At 41.1% G+C, this 23,121-nt stretch overlaps 1 protein-coding gene across 4 annotated transcripts in view; it reads right to left on the bottom strand.

Annotated features, from left to right (window-relative positions):
* The window catches only part of NME7 (NME/NM23 family member 7), a 157,742-nt gene that overhangs the window by 77,452 nt on the left and 57,169 nt on the right, over window positions 1–23,121 (bottom strand). For all 4 annotated transcript variants that reach the window (XM_007531790.3, XM_060197949.1, XM_060197948.1 and 1 more), the window contains exon 8: window positions 1,220–1,284. In XM_007531790.3, the coding sequence (XP_007531852.2) occupies window positions 1,220–1,284 (65 nt within the window). The remainder of the gene's footprint in view (window positions 1–1,219; window positions 1,285–23,121) is intronic.

Below are 23,121 nucleotides of genomic sequence, written 5' to 3'. Positions count from 1 at the left end.
TGGATCTATCTGCCAATGCCCATGTCCAGAAGAGAAGCAATTACAGAAGCCAGCATTCTCACCTTCTGCACCCCCAAAGTAATTTTGGTCCATACTCCCAGAGGGGGAGAAGTGATAGAAGATTACCAGAGGGAGTCGGGCTGTAGCACAGTGGGTTAAGCGCAGGTGGCACAAATCACAAGGACCAGCATAAGGATCCCGGTTCAAACCCCGGCTCCCCACCTGCAGGGGAGTCGCTTCACAGGCGGTGAAGCAGGTCTGCAGGTGTCTTATCTTTCTCTCCTCCTCTCTGTCTTCCCCTCCTCTCTCCATTTCTCTCTGTCCTATCCAATGACAACAATAATAACTACAACAATAAAAAACAACAAGGGCAACAAAAGGGGATAAAAAAATAAATATTAAAAAAAAAAAAGATTACCAGAGGGTTCTGAATTCCAACTCCATCAGGACTTAGAAGAGGAAAAAAAGGAGATTCAGATGTAGTAATAGGTGTGGGTATGACTTGGAAGGGAAGAGAGGGAAGAACCATAGGGAAAAAAAGGGGGCAAATATATATATGCAGAGAGAGATAGTTATAGAAATAATAGTCAATCCGTATCCTCAACCTTGGAAGACCTACTGTAACTTCCAATGGAGGGAATGGAGAGATAGAACTCTAGTGTTGGGAATGTTGCAGAATTATACCCCTGTTATATTAAAATTTTGTAAATTAGTATTAAGTTTTTAATAAAATTAAAAAAGAAAAAGAAAAAATCTGAGCTGATACTTTTTCCTTCATCTTAGTTCTGAACCCAGATAACAGAAAACTCATCATAATTACTTGGCTTAATTCTAATTTCTGTTTGAGGACTAAATACATATTAGGTCTATATTTGTTTTGCACCTAGAGGTTCAGAAAGTGTACAAACCTGTATATACTAATATATTAATTATATAATTACTATATATCACATTATAAGCTTAAATTAGTTATATCCTTTGAATACTGATTCTTTCAGGCAAAGAGTTTATGTGTAAAATCATTTAAAAACATGACTATATAAAGTTACTCAATTCAGTAAACTTGTCTTTTCATTTTTTTATCTTTTCATTTTTAATGTGTCTAATTCATAAGACAGAGAAAAATCCAGTATTAAAGGTATTTTAAAACTATTACATACATACAGACACACACACAAAATTCCTCAATAAATGCTGAGTCATTGTACAAATTACCCACCATCTGCATAGCTGAGATTTCAAAACCCGCATCTCGAATAGCCATGAGGATTTTTCCCAGTAGACCTGAAAATACAAACATGTACAAAAATGCTTTGAAGGCGTGTGGTTTCTTAGTAGAAATTTTTTAAGTTTTCTACATCAAAATAACTGTTACTCTAGATGAAGAAATCACATATTTGTAAGAGTAACTAAATCTCTAACACTTTGCTTCACAGTTTACATTTGATTCACTTAGTGCTTAGTCAGGGACATGGGATGGGAATGAAGGAGATACCAAACTTTTAAGGCACTATTTTTTTCTTAAAGTTTTTTTTTTTTAAGTAATTTATTTATTCCCTTTTGTTGCCCTTGTTGCTTTATTGTTGTAATTATTATTATTGTCATCATTGTTGGATAAGACAGAGAGAAATGGAGAGAGGAGGGGAGAAAGATAGACACCTGCAGACCTACTTCACTGCTTGTGAAGCTACTCCCCTGCAGGTGGGGAGCCGATGGGCTCAAACCGGGATCCTTCCACAGGTCCTTGCACTTTGGGCTTATGCTGCTGCGCTACCACCGGACTCCCTTAAGGCACTATTTTGTCGGGGGGGGGGGGGTTGTTGTTGTTCTCTGTTTGTTTTTTTATCTCTTAAGTCATGTGATGTGGAGAACATGGAAATCAATTAAGACTAATATAAAACAGTGAAATGCCAAGTACTAGATACAAAAGTTCAAAAGAGGGCTGTGAAAGACAAGATCATAAGGATAAAGCGGCAGAGAGAGAGAGAGAGAGAGGGAAGGCATGCATCTGGGAAAGTAAGTGTGATCACAGGATTCTAAGAAGCCAGAAAAGAAAGAAAAGGCTGAAAAGGAATCTTAAAATTCTCATAGATCAACATGACAAATTTGGTTTTTATCCCATAGATGAATGATTTCTTTAACGAACTCTGGGCATCCAGGACTGATTTTTGAGATTCTAGTCACTGTTTATAAAAACTTTATTTCTTTTTTTTCAAAGTTAACTAAAATCATTATCATTTCTCATCCACCCCCAAAAATCACACCCCACATATATCCTCAATTATCAGAATGCTCATTTACAAACTACAAATTACTAAGTATCAGTGCCTGACTGTGCATTTTATGTACTATTTTAGGGCAGTCAAGTGAAGGTGGTGTTTTTTTGTTAGTTTGTTTTGCATGAGTGGTGATGCTTTACTTGTAGCAAACTGAGAAATAAAATGAGATCTGTTTTCATGACTATACATTTGTACCGATTGAAGGGTAAAGGCTATCAGGGCTGCAGACAAAGGTTTCTGGGAAGACTGAAGAGAAAGTGACAACTAGTTAATCATAGCACAATAGTCCAGGTGAAATTCAGACACTCTCCAACCAGAATAATGTGGAAAATATGTATGTACAGTGACACAATGGATAATATCTGACTATGGACAAACATTTGGCAAACACTATCACATTAAAATTTTTAACTTAAGTTTTATTAATGGTATAGTTCTATTTGTAGTGAATGTAAACTATTTTAGTTATCCAGTTACATATGAAAATCTGTACCTTTAACTTCATATCTGGTCACAGTTCAGTTGCATAATAAAATAAATAATTCCCCCCCACACCTATGAATATCTAATCTTTGACAAAGATACCCAAACTATTAAATGGGGGAAAGGAGAGTCTCTTCAACAAATGGTATTGGAAAAATTGGGTCAAAAAATGCAGAAGAAGGGTTGGGGTCGATAACATAATGGTTATATAAAGAGACTCTCATGCCTGAGGCTCCATAGTCCCAAGTTAAGTCCCCCATACCACCATAAACCAGAGCTGAAGAGTGAGTGCTCTGGTAAAAAATACAAAATTAGAAAGGAAGGAAGGAAGGAAGGAAGGAAGGAAGGAAGGAAGGAAGGAAGGAAGGAAGGTCCACTATATTTCACCAAACACAAAAGTAAATTCCAAATGGATCAAGGACTTAGATGATTTATATGTTAGACCAGAAACTATCAAATATCTAGAGGAAAATATTGGCAGAACTCTTCCATCTAAATTTTAAAGGCATCTTTTTTTGTGGTATTTATTTATTTATTGCCTCCAGGGTTATTGCTGGGGCTCGGTGCCTGCACCATGAATCCACTGCTCCTGGAGGCTATTTTTTCCCTTTTGTTGCCCTTGTTGTTTTATCATTGTTGTGGTTATTATTATTGCTATTGATGTTGTTGTTGGATAGGACAGAGAGAAAACGAGATAGGAGGGGAAGACTGAGAGGGGCAGAGAAAGTTAGACACCTGCAGACCTGTTTCACCACCTGTGAAGTGACCCCCCTACAGGTGGTGAGCTGGGGCTTGAACTGGGATCCCCACACCAGTCTTTGCACCTCGCACCCACTGAGCTTAACCTGCTGCACTACCGCCTGACCCGCCTTAAAGGCATTTTTTCCTTATATTTATTTATTTATTTTCCCTTTAGTTGCTCTTGTTTTTTATTGTTGTTACTTCTGTCGTCATTGTTAGATAGGACAGACAGAAATGGAGACAGGAGGGGAAGACAGAGGGGGAGAGAAAGATAGACACCTGCAGACCTACTTCACCACCTGTGAAGTGACTCCCCTGCAGGTGGGAAGCCAGGGGCTCAAACCAGGATGCTTATGCCAGTCCTTGCACTTAACCCACTGTGCCACTTCAATGATATGAATCCAATTACAAAGAAAACTAAATTAAAAATAAACCAATGGGACTACATAAAATTAAAAAGCTTTTGCACAGTGAAAGAAACCACCACCCAAACAAAGAGACTTCCCACATAATGGGAGAAGACCTTTACATGCCATACATCAGGCAAGAGGCTAATAACCAATAATCTAAATAATTTATGTCAACACAGAATTCATGAGAAAGGCTTTCTTCTAAGAAATGTCAAAAGGGATGCTTAATGAAAAACACTTAATGAAAAATGGTGTTTGGAGAACATTACTACATAGCACTGACTGGTAGGCTGGTATAAAGAAAAGAAAAAGAGAAATCAGAAGAAAGGTTTTTGAAATTATATACCCAAGTGCTAGTGGTAACAGTAGGAAAAAGAAGAATAAGGAAAACATCAAAACATTTCCAAATAATAACAGGACTACACTTGGTATACTATGAAAAGGACTAAAGGTTTTCAGTCCAAATGACTACAAGAGTGTTTTAAGAAGAAACAATAGAACAAAATTAAGGAGAAAGATATAAAATTATTATGGATATATAATTTTATCTCTGAATACTAATCAATAATTGAAGAGATAGAACATGCAATAACTGAATAAATTATGAAAAAAAAGAGAGTAAAGTCCCCAGAAAAAAAACTGATGGTAAAATGAATATATTACCCAGAGCCATCTACAAATTTAATGCTATCCCCATCACGATCCCAAGAACATTTTTTAGGAGAATAGAAAAAATGCTACAAATGTTTATCTGGAACCAGAAAAGACCTAGAATTGCCAAAACAATCTTGAGAAAAAAGAACAGAACTGCAGGCATCACACTCCCAGATCTCAAACTGTATTATAGTGCCATTGTCATCAAAACTGCTTGGTACTGGAACATGAATAGACACACTGACCAGTGGAATAGAATTGAGAGCCCAGAAATGAGGCCCCACACGTATGGACATCTAATCTTTGACAAAGGGGCCCAGACTATTAAAAAAAAAAAAAAGCAGAGTCTCTTCAACAAATGGTGTTGGAAACAATGGGTTGAAACATGCAGAAGAATGAAACTGAATCACTGTATTTCACCAAATACAAAAGTAAACTCCAAGTGGATCAAGGACTTGGATGTTAGACTACAAACTATCAAATACTTAGAGGAAAATATTGGCAGAACTCTTTTCCACATAAATTTTAAAGACATCTTCAATGAAATGAATCCAATTACAAAGAAGACTAAGGCAAGTATAAACCTATGGGACTACATCAAATTAAAAAGCTTCTTCACAGCAAAACATACCACTACCCAAACCAAGAGACCCCTCACAGAATGGGAGAAGATCTTTACATGTCATACATCAGGTAAGAGTTTAATAACCAACATATATAAAGAGCTTGCCAGACTCAACAACAAGACAACAAATAACCCCATCCAAAAATGGGGGGAGGACTTGGACAGAATATTCACCACAGAAGAGATCCAAAAGGCTGAGAAACACATGAAAAAATGCTCCAAGTCTCTGATTGTCAGAGAAATGCAAATCAAGACAACAATGAGCTATCACTTCACTCCTGTGAGAACATCATATATCAGAAAAGGTAACAGCAGCAAATGCTGGAGAGGGTGTGGGGTCAAAGGAACCCTCCTGCACTGCTGGTGGGAATGTCACCTGGTCCAACCTCTGTGGAGAACAGTCTGGAGAACTCTCAGAAGGCTAGAAATGGACCTACCCTATGACCCTGCAATTCCTCTCCTGGGTATATATCCTAAGGAACCCAACACACCCATCCAAAAAGATCTGTGTACACATATGTTCTTGGCAGCACAATTTGTAATAGCCAAAACCTGGAAGCAACCCAGGTGTCCAACAACAGATGAGTGGCTGAGCAAGTTGTGGTATATATACACAATGGAATACTACTCAGCTGTAAAAAATGGTGACTTCACCATTTTCAGCCGATCTTGGATGGACCTTGAAAATATCATGTTGAGTGAAATAAGTCAGAAACAGAAGGATGAATATGGGATGATCTCACTCTCAGGCAGAAGTTGAAAAACAAGATCAGAAAAGAAAACATAAGTAGAACCTGAAATGGAATTGGCATATTGCCACCAAGTAAAAGACTCTGGGGTGGGTGGGTGGGGAGAATACAGGTCCATGAAGGACGATAAATGACATAGTGGGGGTTGTATTGTTAAATGGGAAACTGGGGAATGTTATGCATGTACAAACTATTGTATTTACAAACTATTGTATTTACTGTTGAATGTAAAACATTAATTCCCCAATAAAGAAATAAATTTTTAAAAAAAACTGATGGTGAGGAGTTGCTTTCTAATAAAGATATAGTTAAGGGGATGGGAGTATAGAGCAAGACACCTGCAGACCTGCTTCACAGCTTGTGAAACATCCCCACTGAAGGTGGAGAGTGGGACTTGAACCCAGGTCCTTGCAAATGGCAATGTCTGCCCCCCACAAAACAAAACAAAAAATTAATGAAAAATAATTGGGTTGTTGAAAAAGTCATGACATATTTTTTTCTATATAACAATGTGTCAAAACATTTCTGACAACCCAGTATTATAGATGAGCTCAAGGGCCCAAGAACATAGATGAAACCAATAACCTAAGTAAGAAGGTCTCTGATATTAAAATCACCTAAGAAAGCTATATCCAGTATGTTAGGAAAAAGAAATTAGATAACTTATTGGTTACTTGTACAAAAGACTCAGTGATATAGGGTAGAAGTATGTGACCCAAAATTCCAAACTCTTCTCTACAGGAGGAAAAAATTACATATGTTTATCACTTCAATCCACAAAATATTAAAAAGAGCTGTACTTGAGGAACAGAAATCAATAAAATTAAAATTCCTTAGTGCTTCATCGAAGACATATCTTGGTGAAAGTGCCTTTCTAAGACTTTCTCCTCTTTGAAAATACATGTGGTTATGAATTTGCAGTCATGTCTTGATGGATACCAAAATACAAGCATTATAAAAACCTCCCACCATAACTATTGTACAGTCAGTGAAAATGCCAACATGTGTAAAGTATCAAATAAACTATAAACATTATAAAAAACATATTCTAGGGTGTGGTGGTGGCATTTCTGATAGAACCCCTCTTATATTACATAAATCAATATTAAAGAATATAAATAGTATGTAATATTTATGTAATTAATTGTATAATATTGTTTATATAATTGATAATATATAATAGTAAGTAAAATAATATACATAAATAAATAACACACATGTTACCATGCATAGGGACCTAAGTTCAGGTCCCTGGTCTCCATATGTATGAGAGGAAGTTTCTTGAGTAGTGAAGTAGTACTGTAGGTCTCGGTCTCTGTCTCTGTCTCTCTCTCTCTTTCTCTCTCTCTCTCCCCCACCCTCTTTCAATAGGAAAAAAAATGGCTACCAGGAGCTATGCAGACACTGAGCCCTGGTGATAATACTGAAAAGAAAAAAGATTCTGGGAGTCGGGAGGTGGCTCAGTGGGTTAAGTGCAGGTGACGCAAAGTGCAAGGACCTGTGTAAGGATCCCTGTTCGAGCTCCCAGCTCCGCACCTGCAGGGGAGTCACTTCACAAGCGGTGAAGCAGGTCTGTGGGTGTCTGTCTTCCTCTCCCCTTCTCTGTCTTCCCCTCCTCTCTCCATTTCTCTCTGTCCTATCCAACAACAATGACATCAATGACCACAACAATGTTAAACAACAAGGGCAACAAAAGGGAAAACAAATATATATAAAAGATTCTATCTGAGGGCATATATGCAATTTATTTTTAATGAAAGAGATACTCAGAGAGGTCAAAGCACTGCTCTGGGTATTTAATCTGAGAAGACCTTAAAGCCTCAGTATGAAAGTCTTTGGCATAACCATTATGCTGTCTCCTCAGCCCCCTAAAAGTGTTTTCTAACAAAGAAAATCCTTTACATAATTAAATCCTCATCTAAATATAAAGAGTATTATTACATCCTATGCTTTATGAAGTCTACAGTCTATACTATAAAGTCTGTATCTATTGGAAACATCTAATCTTATTAAACTATACCTTGTGGAAAGTGTTATTAGAACCAGATTAATTCTAGTCACAGGTAAGTCAATAAAAGATGTTATATGCCAGGGAGTCGGGTGGTAGAGCAGTGGGTTAAGTGCAGGTGGCACAAAGCTCAAGGATCGGCATAAGGATCCTGGTTGGAGCCCTGGATCCCCACCTGCAGGGGAGTCAGTCGCTTCACAAGCAGTGAAGCAGGTTTGCAGGTATCTATCTTTCGCTCCCCCTCTGTATTCCCCTCCTCTCTCCATTTCTCTGTCCTATTCAATGACAATAATAATAACTACAACAATAAAAACAAGGACAACAAAAGGGAATAAATAAATAAAATTTTAAAAAAGATTAAAATATGGTATATGCCAAATAATGTTGCCATTCTGCTAAAAATGGTCAGATCCAAGTAAAGATTCTCTTTTTTTATTCTGTTGGTTATATGTGGAGGCTCATATAAAAAAAAAAACCTGTTCCATGCTTAACAACTTGGGACAAACTGTCAATATAGCCATATGTCCTTTACTCTGTCCTAGATAGATGATGTTCAGGTAACAAATGACAATAATTATATAAATGAAGTAGAAAAAAAGAAAAGTAAAATTGCACTACCATAAACCAAACAAGCTGAAATATAAATTTGAGGTTTAATTTAATAACCAACTTAAATTGGAGCTTCTCTTAAAAATTATGTGTAGTAAAATAAGGTGTTTTAATTTAGAAATAGGCCTGGTTGAATGCGCACATTACAGTGCACAAGGACCCCAGGTCTGAACCCCTGGTCCCCATCTGCAGGAGGAAAACTTTGTGAGTGGTGAAGCAGGGCTGCAGGTGTCTTTCTGTCTCTCTCCTGTCTCCCCCTTCCCACTCAATTTTTGGCTGTCTCTATCCAAAAAATAAAGATAATAAAAAAAATTTTAAAAGAAAAAGAATATAGGGCTAGTCTGTCTTTAAAGTGTGATTAAGGCCAAGTCAAAGCTAGAGATTATAAGAGTTTAGATTACTTTTCAGTGCCAAAATACAAAAGAATTCAACACTATTACTAAATTCAGTACAAGGAATTCAATACTAATCCTGGCAAATATGCATTTCAAACAAGTTTAGATATAAAACCCAGGTGGGAACGTTTTCTGTCTCCTAGACATCACTATGCTTATTGTTATCATTTCACTGACAACCTTCCAGTCATTTTCAATTATAATAATAAAGATAGCCCACCAGTTTGGCTGCAAACATCTTGATTCCCTGCCTCTTGCAAATGAAAATATCGTAGAATCACATTAGGTCAATTGTAGAAAAAGTATAACTTCAATAGAATTGTTTAACTGAGAGCTAGTAAAGCATGAAGGTAGTGCAGATGTCAAATGAATTCATTAGTTAATCACAAAATCTAAGCTAGCAAACAGGCTTATAAGGTAGACTTCATGCAGCTAATAACAGATCTAATCCTTAATTGATCCCACACACTCAGATCTAAAAATGCACATTTTTCAAATAGAATCTGGGACCTCTCAAAGGCAGGTCCTGTGTGCACTAATTCCCTAGTCCCAGAAATGTAAAAAATGTAAAAAAAAAAATTTAAAAAAGATGTTTTGAGCTAGGAAGTGTGTCTGAGGTTGTGAAGTCCCCAGTCCAATACCTAGCACCACTATAAGAGAGCTGAGGAGCAGTGACCTGGTTAAACAAACAAAAAAAAAAAAGTAAGGGTCATGTGGTCTGGGATAAAGCGCTGGACTCGCAAGCATGAGGTCCTGAGTTCAATTCCCGGCAGCACATGTACCAGAGTGCTGTCTGGTTCTCTCTCTCTCTCTCTCTCTCTCTATCTATCTATCTATCTTTCTCATGAATAAATAAATTTTTTTAAATGCACATTTTTCTTTACTAACATCCTAACCACTATAGTCTATAAATTCCTTACAAAGAAATAAAAAGAATTACCAACAAGCATATAATTACAGAAGTAACAGAGGAGTTCCACAGACCATAAATCAAGAGTCCCTCCATACTGGGAAGACAAAGACAGCCCAGCAAAAGAAACCCAAGAATAGCTAGTACAGTTGAAATAAGATCACAATTTTAAAACAAAGATCTGAGGAAAGGAAATAAAATAATGTGCTGGGTGAGCAGTTTGTAACTGGAAGTTTTGTACAAACAGGTAACTAGAAGTCCAAAGTCAATGCTAACTACAAAGAACAAGTCAATTTCACAATTACAAAGCAATGCTGAGTTTCTGTATGACAGAATACTGCCAGTTTACAGGTAGAGAGAAATCCTTCCTAGTCTTCCAGTTCTCATGGAAAAGTACACATCCCAGTAGAAATAGACTGTGTCCTTTGGAGATATTCACAACGGTATACAAATGCTCCAAATATTACAACTTTTTCTGAAAAAAAAATCTGAACCCCACAACTATGGACATCTAATATTTGACAAAGGTACTCAGACTATTAAATGGGGGAAAGGACAGTCTCTTCAACAAATGGTGTTGGAAAAATTGGGTTGAAACATGCAGAAGAATGAAACTGAACTACTATATTTCACCAAACACAAAAGTAAATTCCAAATGGATCACGGACCTGGATGTTAAGACCAAAAACTATCAAATACTTAGAGGAAAATATTGGCAGAACTCTTTTCCATCTAAATTTTAAAGGTATCTTCAATGATACGAATCCAATTACAAAAAAGACTAACTTAAAAATAAACCAATAGGACTACACCAAATTGAAAACTTTCTGCACAGCAAAAGAAACCACCACTCAAACAAAGAGACAACTTACAGAATGGAAGATCTTTACATGCCATACATCAGACAAGAGGCTAATAACCAAAACAGCCAACTCATCAAACTCAGCAACAAAAAAACAAATGACCCCATCCAAAAATGGGGAAAGGATACGAACAGAATATTCATAACAAAAGAGCTCCAAAAGGCCAACAAACATGTAAGATAATGATCTGGGAGTTGGGCAGTTGTGCAACGGGTTAAGTGCACGTGGCGCAAAGCGCAAGGACCTGCTCAAGTATCCCGGTTCGAGCCTGGCTCCTCACCTGCAAGGAAGTTGCTTCACAGGCGGTGAATCAGGTCTGCAGGTATCTTTCTCTCCCCCTCTGTCTTCCCCTCCTCTTTTCATTTCTCTCTGCCCTATCTAACAACGACAACATCAATAACAACAATAATAACTATAACAACAATGAAAAACAACAAGGGAAACAAAAGGGAAAATAAATAAATAAATATAAAAAATTTTTTAAAAGATAATGATCCAAGTCATTGATTGTCAGAGAAATGCAAATGAAGACAACAATGAGATATCATTTCACTCCTGTGAGAATGTCATACATCAGATAAGGTAGCAACAACAGATGCTGGAGAGCTTGTGGGGACAAGGGAACACTCCTACACTGCTGGTGGGAATGTCAATTGGTCTAGTCTCTGTGGAGAACAGTCTGGAGTACTCTCAGAGGGCTAGAAATGGACCTATCCTATAATCCTGCAATTCCTCTCCTGGGGATATATCCTAAGGAACCAAATACACCCATCCAAAAAGATTTGTGTATACCCATGTTCTTGGCAGCACAATTTGCAATAGTGAAAACCTGAAAGCAACCCAGGTGTCCAACAACAGATGAGTGGCTGAGCAAGTTGTGGTATATATAAACAATGGAATACTACTCAGCTATTAAAAATGATGATCTCGCTGTTTTCAGCCCATCTTGGATGGAACTTGGAGGAATCATGTTAAGTGAAATAAACCAGAAAGAGAAAGATGAGTATGGAACTATATGCCACCAAGCTAGAGAACCTGGAAGAAATGGACGATTTCCTAGATACCTACCAACTTCCAAAACTAAGTAAAGAGGAAGTAGATAACATGAACAGGCCCATCACAGCTAATGAAATTGAAACAGTTATCAAAAATCTTCCCAAAAACAAAATTCCTGGACCAGATGGTTTTACAAATGAATTCTACAAAACCTGCAAAGAAGAATATTGGTATGCTTCTAGATTCTGCATGTGAAGCCTGTTTTTATCATCACATTGGGTTCGCTTGTGTTGCTTGCTATGTGTTCTGTTTGCACGTCCACTGTTGGCTGGGCACCCCCCTGCCTCCAGGATATTGGTTTGGTCTTCCCCCCCACCGCCTCTGTGACGTTTGGTTTAGTCATTGCTGGTTCACACTTCTTCCTTCTCCCCGGCCCCTACCTACGTATTTCCTTTGTTCTTGACTCTTTTGCTGGAGGAGAGAGATGGAGGACAGAATTGGGTTGTGATTAGATTAGTTTGTTGAACCACATCCCCCCTCGTGAATAAAGACTGAACTGCATTCTCAGCTCAGCCATGAGTCTCTGGTCGTCTCTGTCTCCCAACCACGAAGCCAGCCCGGCAAAAATGACAAAATGGCGGCGCAGGGCACGGGGCGCTGGGCATGGGCTCCCTCCGCGCTGCTTGGCCATTGGGAGCAGGGCGGCGGGCAGGGCTACAGCCCATCACGGCCCACACCCCGGGGTGCTTCAGCTGGCGCCTTCTACATGGCTGGCCTGCCCGCCCTCCTGCTATAATGTCTGGGCAGATCCGGACCCCCCCAGTATCTGGGGGTTCCCTGCCGGGACTGGGCCCCCTGGCCGAGATCCCCAGCTCGGCACTGATGGCAGAAGAGCTAGAATACACAGACATCCATACAGTGATTGCACCTCTGCACTTCCTAGAGGTGAAGCTGGGCAAGAGGCCACCGCTGGACAACGTACCCCCCCAAAACCAATGATGTCACCTGATGCGATCTGAAGAACCTGATTTACAGACTCCAAGGACAGAACTTTCTTACTGCCTGTCTGCCCTTCCTGCTTCTGATTTGCCTGTCACGTTTTGACGGTTCCAGCTCACTCTCTACAGAAAAGCAGAATTCCAGTGGCTGACCTTCCTGATGGAGATAGACATTGTTGTATGCTTTACATTGGGTTGTTCTAGATCTCCCCCGCCAAGAGAATTGGATCAGTCCTGTTAGTTTCGCGGGCCTGCTTGGCCCCGCCCCTAGGAACCCCAACAGAGTTCCTGAGTTCCAGAGTACGAGAGAGTGCTTGTGCCGCTGCAAAGAGACAGCAGAGTTCTGTTTGGTGATTAGTTTGGTTTAGTTTATGAATCGTTGTTCCTGAATAAAGAAATACAGCTTCCCTGCCCAGCCGTATGTCTCTGGTCATCTCTGTTACCCGCCTGTGAAGCTAGCCCGGCCAGCTGGAGCCACCGAATTTTTAAAACAAATGGCGCCCACGTGGACCTGACCTGCGCATCTCTCAGATAAGTAAAGACAACTTGGCTACCTATGTACTATGGCCTTCTCTTCTGCTTGTGAAGAGATCTCCAAAGGCCTCTGCTCTTTCTTCATGAGACTGTTTTGCTGTTTCTGGAACATTTATCTCTGGACCACTCTGTGGTTTCCACTCGCTCGGGCGAACTCAGAACAGCCAGCGGGAATAGCCAGCGGGCAGGAGGCGAGGTGCGGAGCTGCTGTTTCCACCTGGTTAAACAGCCAGCCAGCCGGCTGCGCCCAGACAACCCCGCGCACCGCGCCCACAGCCCTGCAGCCCGCAGGAGGCTGACGCCAGCATGCAGAAGCCCGATGCCACCACGCAGGAGCCCGATGCCACCACACAGGAGCCCGATGCCACCACGCTGGAGCCCAATGCCAACACGCAGGAGCCCGATGCCACCACACAGGAGCCCAATGCCACCACGCAGGCCAGCCCACAGGAGCCGGCTCTCCACCGCGTGGCACAGGGCACTGGACGTGTGATCCCTCCACACTGCTCGGCCACTGTGAGCAGGGCAGCAGACATGACAGGGCCATGGGGCAGGGCCGCAGTAGCCTATCATGGCCGCCACCCCTGGGCACCTAGGCCCACGCCTTCTACAATGCTGGCCTGCCCGCCCTCTTGCTATGAATTCTGGAATGATCCTGGACCTCCCAGACCCCCGGCCTCCCTGCTGAAACTGGGCACACAAGATCTCCAGCCGCTGGTCCAGTCTGAAGGCAGACAAGCTGGAGTACGCAGAGATTTGTGCAGAGATCACAACCTGCAATTCCTAGAAGTGAAGCTGCCCAAGAGACCACCACTGGACAACGCACCCCCCCAACAACTAAGACACTACAGATCTAAATTCGTGTTTAAAATGACATGTCTTCGTAACAAAGGTTTCTCTCCTTGTGTATAAATGACCATGTTTATGTGTATGTTTAAAGTTTGGTAAACAGTAACTTTAAGGCTAAATTCTTACTAGTCAAAGTTAAATGAAAAAGGTTTTCAACATAATTCTCATAAAGATAAAATTAACTTACATTTAAAGTCTAAGGTAAAAAATTGTTAACAATCAATATATTTTAACCAAGTTGGTCTAAACAAAAGGTTAAATAGACTTGTTGATGTGTAAAACTCTCCATTACCTTCTCTATTAGAAATGGTAGATTGCACAATGGCTATGCTAATTATTCTCATGCCTGAGGCTTCCTTTCCTGTGCACAACTAGGGTATGACTCCATCTTGAATGGGTGTAACAAAAGGTTAAAAGACGTTGTTGATATGTAAAAGTCTCAAATTCCTTCTCTATTAGAAATATGCTAATAACAAGTTTTGTTTCATAGTAAGTAAACTGCAGCCAGCTGCCTTTGGGACTCTAGGCCGTTCCCCGCCACCATGCAAATGTCCGTCAAGACAGGTACACCCCCCAGAGGCAAGAAATGTTTTTTTTTAAGTTGATAAAGTTTTGCCCACAGAAGCAAAAAGGCCCCCTCAGGCCTAACCTTGGCAGCACACTGGTTCTTGTTACTTGCTTACATGTTTCTCCATGTTTGTGCCAGATTCTTTTTTTAAAAATGCCTGTATGATAGAGGTTTCTGTTCACCCCACACCCTTGATACTGTAGTCATTTAGTTAAAAAGAAAAGGGGGAATTGTTGTATGCTTTACATTGGGTTGTTCTAGATCTCCCCCGCCAAGAGAATTGGATCAGTCCTGTTAGTTTCGCGGGCCTGCTTGGCCCCGCCCCTAGGAACCCCAACAGAGTTCCTGAGTTCCAGAGTACGAGAGAGTGCTTGTGCCGCCGCAAAGAGACAGCAGAGTTCTGTTTGGTGATTAGTTTGGTTTAGTTTATGAATCGTTGTTCCTGAATAAAGAAATACAGCTTCCCTGCCCAGCCGTATGTCTCTGGTCATCTGTGTTACCTGCCCGTGAAGCTAGCCCGGCCAGCTGGAGCCACCAAATTTTAACAACAAGACATGCATCATTTCACCCCCTGGCATTTCTTCCGTGGTCATCTACTTTGGACTGGCACTTCTATCAGACTTACTGGTACACAACTCTACAGCAGCTTCCCATTACACTGCTGGGTTTCTCAAAGACTGACTGCAGCCAGCTGCCTTGGACTCTATAGGCCACACGTACCCCCTCCTTGCTATAGTTAATGCCCACAGAGGCAGGAAACGCCCACTGAGGCATGAAACACCCCCAGAGGCAAGAGATGCCCACAGAGGCAGGAATTTTTAAAAATCTATATAAACCAAATCAACATATATACATATACTTCTACTAACCTACAATCTTATAAGTCATTATTTGATTTATATGAGAGGGGAAAAATAGATTTAATATCTCAAGCTTTTTAATGCATAGACTTCAGTTCTGAGTATATACTCCTTCAATTCAAGCACTTAAGGTTTCAAATGAGTAAACTGAATTTTAACACTGGGCTAAAAGTGTCAATGCATTTCTAATAGTAACTTTTTTTGAAATGTTAAATCACCTACAATCATAGACCACGGAGACCAGAAGTAACTGATCTTGCTAGTATATAAGATATAGTTATTTGTAAATAGCATTAAATGACTCAAATCATGGTAAGGTTTTGTATAGCACAGTAAATCCTAACCATGGGATTTTCAAAGGAAATCAAGTTCCCAAATAACTTGGCTATAACTATCTATTGCCTTCTTAAACTCTAAGACAGCAAGGAACCTTCCTCATTCTGCATAAATCCATATTTATCCCAGTCCTGAAACCTCTGGGTCTTGGTTTGTTTTCCTTCATGCTTCTCTTGATTGCAACCAAATCAATGCAACCAGTGTCACCTCCACATTTACTTTGGACTATGTCCAGAGACGCCAGGTGAGGAATGTCAACCCTCCAGATCCAATGCTTGGTGAGACCTTTCCTAGCTCACAGGACTTAGTTCCATTTCAGGTGGCACACTTCCTAACAAAGTTACAGACCCTAGATATGACCTGCACCCATGAGAAATGGCACATGTGCAAATGTATCCATAAGTTGGGGAAAAATATATACCTTAAAGTAAAAGTGCACAATAGTTTGCAGTGACTCTGTAAGTGCAGCAAACAAGTAGAAAAACCTACAAAAAGATACCATAAGGTACCTGATCAATTATTTTCTACTTAGAACTAGATACCTTCTTCATCTACTTCCTATTTCACTTACCTCAATCACATTAAGTCCAAGCCTGTCAGATAAAGTAAGGACTACAAAAGCTGGATAAGAGGAAGAGACTGGCACACTTTAATGATGGCCCTTTTGGTCACTACCAGGCCACCCCATATCTGGGGCCCTAGTCAGGGAATCATTCAATTCCCATATGGATATGATGGGCCTAGACTACTAACAGATCCCTCTCTCCAACATCACTGGTCATCTCCATCAGGAACAACATCATAAACAATCTTGAGGGCCTCTGTAGGCCCTTGTCCTCAATGTAGAATAACAGTGGTGTAGAAATTGTCCCACTCTCCAAAGGGAGGCTGGGTCAACATACTCTGCCACTCGAAGACTGGTCCTGAAATGAGTGCAGCCTAGAATGTTCCTAGCCATGACCATGGACTGTGAGCCCAGAATGACAGGGATGCAGAGGTTACACAGGCTCCCATGCTAAATATGAATAGACGTGGGCCCAATATCAGATCAATGGGGTTTACAGTAATGGTATTTATATACTTTTCCCATGTTTAGGAGCTTCTCTCTACCCTTATCCAGCTTTCTAGTCCTACCCACAAATCTCACACCATCTTCCCAGGAAATACTCCTAGCCCACCTGCATGTTAGCTGGTGGACTCAGTCAAAAATTAGTAAAGTCACAGACCCCTTGGAATATACCTAAAATAGATACTTCCAACATGAAGACCTCAAATCTCATCTGCTATACTCTTAACCTTGAGATTCCTTATTGTTAAACAATTTGTTCTGCTTTATATCTTAATGCTTTTCAGCCACCGAGTTGCAGATGCTACTGTAACATCAACATGACTTTCCTGGACAGACCTCACCAATGTATCCTGGAACCCCACCTCCCCAGAGCCCTATCCCACTAGGAAAGACAGAAACAGGCTGTGGCTATGGATCTACATGTCAATGCCCATGTCCAGCAGAGAAGCAATTACAGAAGTCAAACCTTCTACCTTCTGTGCCCCACTAAGATCTTTGGTCCATACTCCCAGAGGGATAAAGATTAGGGAAACTAGGGGCTGAGTGGTAGTACACTGAGTTAAGCATACCTGGAGTGAAGCTCAAGGACCAGAACAAGAATCCTGGTTCAAAGCCCCCTGCTTCCCACCTGCAGGGGGGACACTTCACAAGCAGTGAAGCAGGTCTGCAGGTGTCTATCTTTCACTCTCCCTGCCTTCCTCTCCTCTCTCCATTTCTGTCTTACTCAAGAACAACAATAGTAATAACAACAGTACAATAATGACAACAATAATGACAACAACAAAATGGAAATAAATGGCCGCCAAGAGCAGTGGATTTGTAGTGCTGACACTGAGCCCCAGCAATAACCCTGGAGGCAAAACAAAAAATAGGGAAACTTCCAATGGAGGAAAGGGGATATGGCACTCTGGTAGTGGGAGCTGTATCCCTCTTAGATCATAATCTTGTCTATCACTATTAACTCACTAATGAAAAATAAAGAATAAAAAGGAAGAGAAGGATGAATTTGGGATGAAAATGAAAAATACCGTGATGCCAATATGACTCCCCTGGACAGTCAACCTCACCAATGTGTCCTGGAACCCCACCTCCCCAGCACCCTAACGCCACACTAGGGAAAGGTAGAAACTGGCTGAGGGTATGGATCAACCTGTCAACACCCATATCCAGTGGGGAAGCAATTACAGAAGCCAGACCTCCCACCTTCCTAGCCCCATAGAGATCTCATTGGTCCATATTCCTAGAGAAATATAGAATAGGGAAGCTTCCAATGGAGGGGATGGGATATGGCACTCTGGTGGCAGGAACTGTATGATTTGTATCCCTCTTATCCCACAATCTTTTCAACCATTGCTAAATCACTAATTGTTGTTAAAATTCGGACGTTCCAGCTGGCCGGGCTAGCTTCACAGGCGGGTAACAGAGACGCGGAGACAACGGCTGGGCAGGGAAGCTGTATTTCTTTATTCAGGAACAACGATTCATAAACTAAGACAAACTAATCACCAAACAGAACTCTGCTGTCTCTTTGCGGCGGCGCAAGCACTCTCTCTTACTCTTGAACTCAGGAACTCTCCAACTCTGGAACTCTGGAACTCTCGTACTGGGGAACCCTCTGAAACTCTGGCACTCTCGAACTCAAGAACCCTCTCACGGGGTTCCTTGGGGCGGGGCCAAGTGGGCCCGCGAAATTAACTGGACTGATCCAATTCTCTTGGCGGGGGAGGGCTAGAACAAACCAATGTAAAGCATACGACAATTCCCCCTTTTCTTTTTAACTAAATGACTATAGTATCAAGGGTGTGGGGTGAACAGAAACATATATAACAAAAACCAGCATGTTGCCAAGGGAAGGCCTGAGGGGGCCATATCTGCCTCTGTGGGCTAAACTTTATCAGCTTAAAAAAAAACATTTCTTGCCTCTGGGGGGCTACTTGCCTCGACGGGCATTTGCATGGGGGCGGGGTACGGCCTAGAGTCCCAAAGGCAGCTGGCAGCAATTTACTTACTATGAAACAAAACTTGTTATTAGCATATCTACTGCACGATCCAACGTTTCTAATAGAGAAGGAATTTGAGACTTTTACATATCAACAACGTCTTTTAACCTTTTGTTACACCCATTCAAGATGGAGTCACGTTGTACTCAGGAAAGGAAACCTCAGGCATGAGAATAATTAGCATAGCCATTGTGCGATCTACCATTTCTAATAGAGAAGGTAATGGAGAGTTTTACATATCAACAAGTCTATTTAACCTTTTGTTTAGACGAACTTAGTTAAAATATATTGCTTGTTAACTAATTTTTACCTTAGACTTTAAATGTAAGTTAATTTTATCTTTATGAGAATTACGTTGAAAACCTTTTTCATTTAACTTTGACTAGTAAGAATTTAGCCTTAAAGTTACTGTTTACCAAACTTTAAACATACACATAAACATGGTCATTTATACACAAGGAGAGAAACCTTTGTTACGAAGACATGTCATTTTAAACACGAATTTAGATATGTACTGTCTTAGTTGTTGGGGGGGGGGGGTTCACCATCCGGAGGTGGCTTCCCACGCAGCTTCACTTCTAGGAAGTGCAGGTTGCGATCTCTGCACAAATCTCTGCGTACTCCAGCTTGTCTGCCTTCAGACCGGACCGGCAGCTGGAGATCTCGTGTGCCCAGTTTCGGCAGGGAGCCCGGGGTTCCGGGAGGCCCGGGATGGTTCCAGAATTTATAGCAAGAGGGAAGGCAGGCCAGTTTTGTAGAAGGCGTGGGCCTAGGTGCCCAGGGGTGGCAGCCATGATAGGCCGCCGCGGCCCTGCCCCATGGCCCTGCCATGTCTGCTGCCCTGCTCGCAGTGGCCAAGCAGCGTGGAGGGATCACGCGTCCAGTGCCCTGCGCCACAAGGTGGAGAGCCGGTTCCTGTGGGCTGGCCTCGGGCTCTTGCGTGTTGGCATCGGGCTCTTGCGTGTTGGCATCGGGCTCTAGCATGTTGGCATCGGGCTCCAGCATGCTGGCGTCAGCCTCTTGCGGGCTGCGGGTCTGCAAGCGTGGTGCGCGGGGTTGTCTGGGCACAGCCGGCTGGCTGGCTGTTTAACCAGGTGGAAACAGCAGCTCTGCGCCTCGCCTCCCTCCCGCTGGCTATTCCCACTGGCTGTTCTGAGTTCACCCGAGCGAGTGGAAACCACAGAGTGGTCCAGAGATAAATGTTCCAGAAACAGCAAAACAGTCTCGTGAAGAAAGAGCAGAGGCCTTTGGAGATCTTTTCACAAGCAGAAGAGAAGGCCATAGTGCATAAGTAGCCAAATTGTCTTTACTTATCTGAGAGATGCGCAGGTCAGGTCCACGTGGGCACCATTTGTTGTTAAAAATTCGGAGGCTCTTGCCGGGCCGGCTGGCTTCACGGGCGGGTAACAGAGACGACCAGACACACGGCTGGGCAGGGAAGCTGTATTTCTTGAAATGTTTTTTTTTTAAGCTGATAAAGTTTAGCCCACAGAGGCAGATATGGCCCCCTCAGGCCTTCCCTTGGCAACATGCTGGTTTTTGTTATATATGTTTCTGTTCACCCCACACCCTTGATACTATAGTCATTTAGTTAAAAAGAAAAGGGGGAATTGTCATATGATTTACATTGGTTTGTTCTAGCCCTCCCCCACCAAGAGAATTGGATCAGTCCAGTTAATTTCGCGGGCCCCCTTGGCCCTGCCCCTAGGAAACCCGCCAGAGTTCCTGAGTTCCTGAGTTCGAGAGTTGAAGAGAGTTCCTGAGTTCCAGAAAAAAAGAGGGTTCCTGAGTTCGAGAGTAAGAGAGAGTGCTTGCGCTGCCGCAAAGAGACAGCAGAGTTCTGTTTGGTGATTAGTTTGTCTTAGTTTATGAATCGTTGTTCCTGAATAAAGAAATACAGCTTCCCTGCCCAGCCGTGTGTCTGGTTGTCTCTGTTACCCGCCCGTGAAGCCAGCCCACCCAGCAAGAGCCTACGAATTTTTAACAACAACTAATAATAATAAATTAAAAAGTTTAAAACTAAAACACAAAGAACTTGAACTGGAGTTGGTGCATTGCACCAAAGTAAAAGACTCTGGGGTGGAGGGGTGGGGTTCAGGTCCTAGAACATGATAAGAAAGGAGAACATAGTGGAGGTTGTATTGTTATACGGAAATGTTATGCATGTACAAACTACTATATTTTATCATCAACTGTAAACCACTAATCCCCCAATAAAGAAATTTAAAAAAAAAAGAAAAAAGAAAAGTCAGCCCTTATCTGTGACCTTGGGAGACCTATTGCAGTTTCCAATGAAGGACATGGAGACACAGAACTCTGGTAGTGGGATGGTATTATGGTATTATACCTCTACAAAAGTATACCAAAATTATACCTCTACAAAAGTATACCAATAGTCTGCAGTGAGTACCCCCCAACACTTCATCTGCACTATTCCAGCCTTTAGGTCCATAATTGTTCAACAATTTGTTTGGCTTTGTATGCTAACTCTCTTTTCAGCCACCAGGTTCCAGATGCCAGCAGGATGCTGACCAGACTTCCCTGGACAGATAACCCCACCAATGTGTCCTGGAGCTCCGCTTCCCCAGAGACCCACCTTACTAGGGAAAGAAAGAGGCAGGCTGGGAGTATGGATCAACCAATCAATGCCCATGTTCAGCGGGGAAGCAACTATAGAAGCCAAACCTTCAACCTTCTGCAACCCACAATGACCTTGGGTCCATACTCCCAGAGGGATAAAGAATAGGAAAGCTATCAGGGGAGGGGATGGGATATAGAGATCTGGTGGTGGGAACTGTGTGGAGTTGTACCCCTCCTACCCTATGGTTTTGTTAATAACAAATTATACCTCTGTTACTTTGTAATTTTGTAAATTACTAATAAATACAAAATGTAAAGGCAAAAAAAGAGGAAACTAAGTTGGGGGGTGTTATCTAAAGAGGTAATAAGTACTACCTCTTAAATGTGTATCATACAGTATTTTCTCTAAAACTCAGTTATTTCACTGAACACTTACTTTGCAAACTGAGTGCACATGTATTAATTTACTTAAGTAGATTCTATAACCTCCATTTTGCAGATTTATAAAAATCTAGCTTTCTAAATAATAATAAAAAAAATCCAGTTTTAGAGACATCAAGAAATGTCTCCATGGTTACACAACAGGTAAGTTATATAAAGCCATAGAAATACAACCCAAACATCATACAATTACCATAGCCAGGTGCAGCAGGATTTTCACTGAGTGGCCTGCCACTCCCTTATCTGTCAAGTTTCCTTTAATTCAGAGAGAAGAGTACAGCAATTCCATCTGTTCTACATCTCACTCTAGTCTGAACATGCACAGGTTACAATACACAGGTGCTGCTTCTTTTGCTGCCTAGCAGCAGATGATTCTTCATTCCCTTCAGATATAAAGAACAAGCTTTGACTTACAAAGATAAAACACTAACTTTTCACTGTTTTGTCACTAATAGAGAACCTATCATAAAGGTACCCGATTAAGCCTGGAATAAACTTAATCTACTCTCCTTCTGCATAGCAACATGTTTAAACAATTCAAACTATTGACTCACCCTCTAGATGTCTCTAAGGAGACAACAGACAGAACCAAGTTCATATGTCATAAAGATCTTGGCTCTGACAGTCTGAGAGTCTAGAATATAGTGCCAGAACTGTAGGCCTAAATGTGTATTGTGATGTTATGCAAATTACACATAAGTAAAGATGATTAAAAATAAAGGCTAGCAACCAGGATACTTAGCATAATCAGGATACTCCCAATAACTTGGAAGATGGGAGAAGATTCCAATGACTATTCATAACATTCTCAAATGTCTTAAGAAAACTCTGGAGTGGAGAAGTATAAAATGTATTAATGTAAGTTGAAATTGAGTAAATATGTGAAAATTTAGGCATAACCAATTAAAAACTATGCAATTCATTTTTATTTGCTTAAGGATTCTTATACAGTCTTCCAAAGGAGCTGCACCAATTTGCTAACCACTAGCAGTGTAGCAAAATCCAGTTTTCTCCACATTCTAAGACCTGTCATTTCTTCGTTTGTTGATATCGGACATTCTCACAGGTATGAGATGGAATTTCAATATAATTAATTTTAATTTCTCTAATAACAAGCAGAAAATCCATATGTCTACTAGCCACATATATTTCTTCTCTATAAAA

This window comes from Erinaceus europaeus, chromosome 9, assembly GCF_950295315.1.
Source record: "Erinaceus europaeus chromosome 9, mEriEur2.1, whole genome shotgun sequence".
Lineage (NCBI taxonomy): Eukaryota > Metazoa > Chordata > Mammalia > Eulipotyphla > Erinaceidae > Erinaceus > Erinaceus europaeus.
This window is presented reverse-complemented; position numbering and strand designations above follow the sequence as displayed.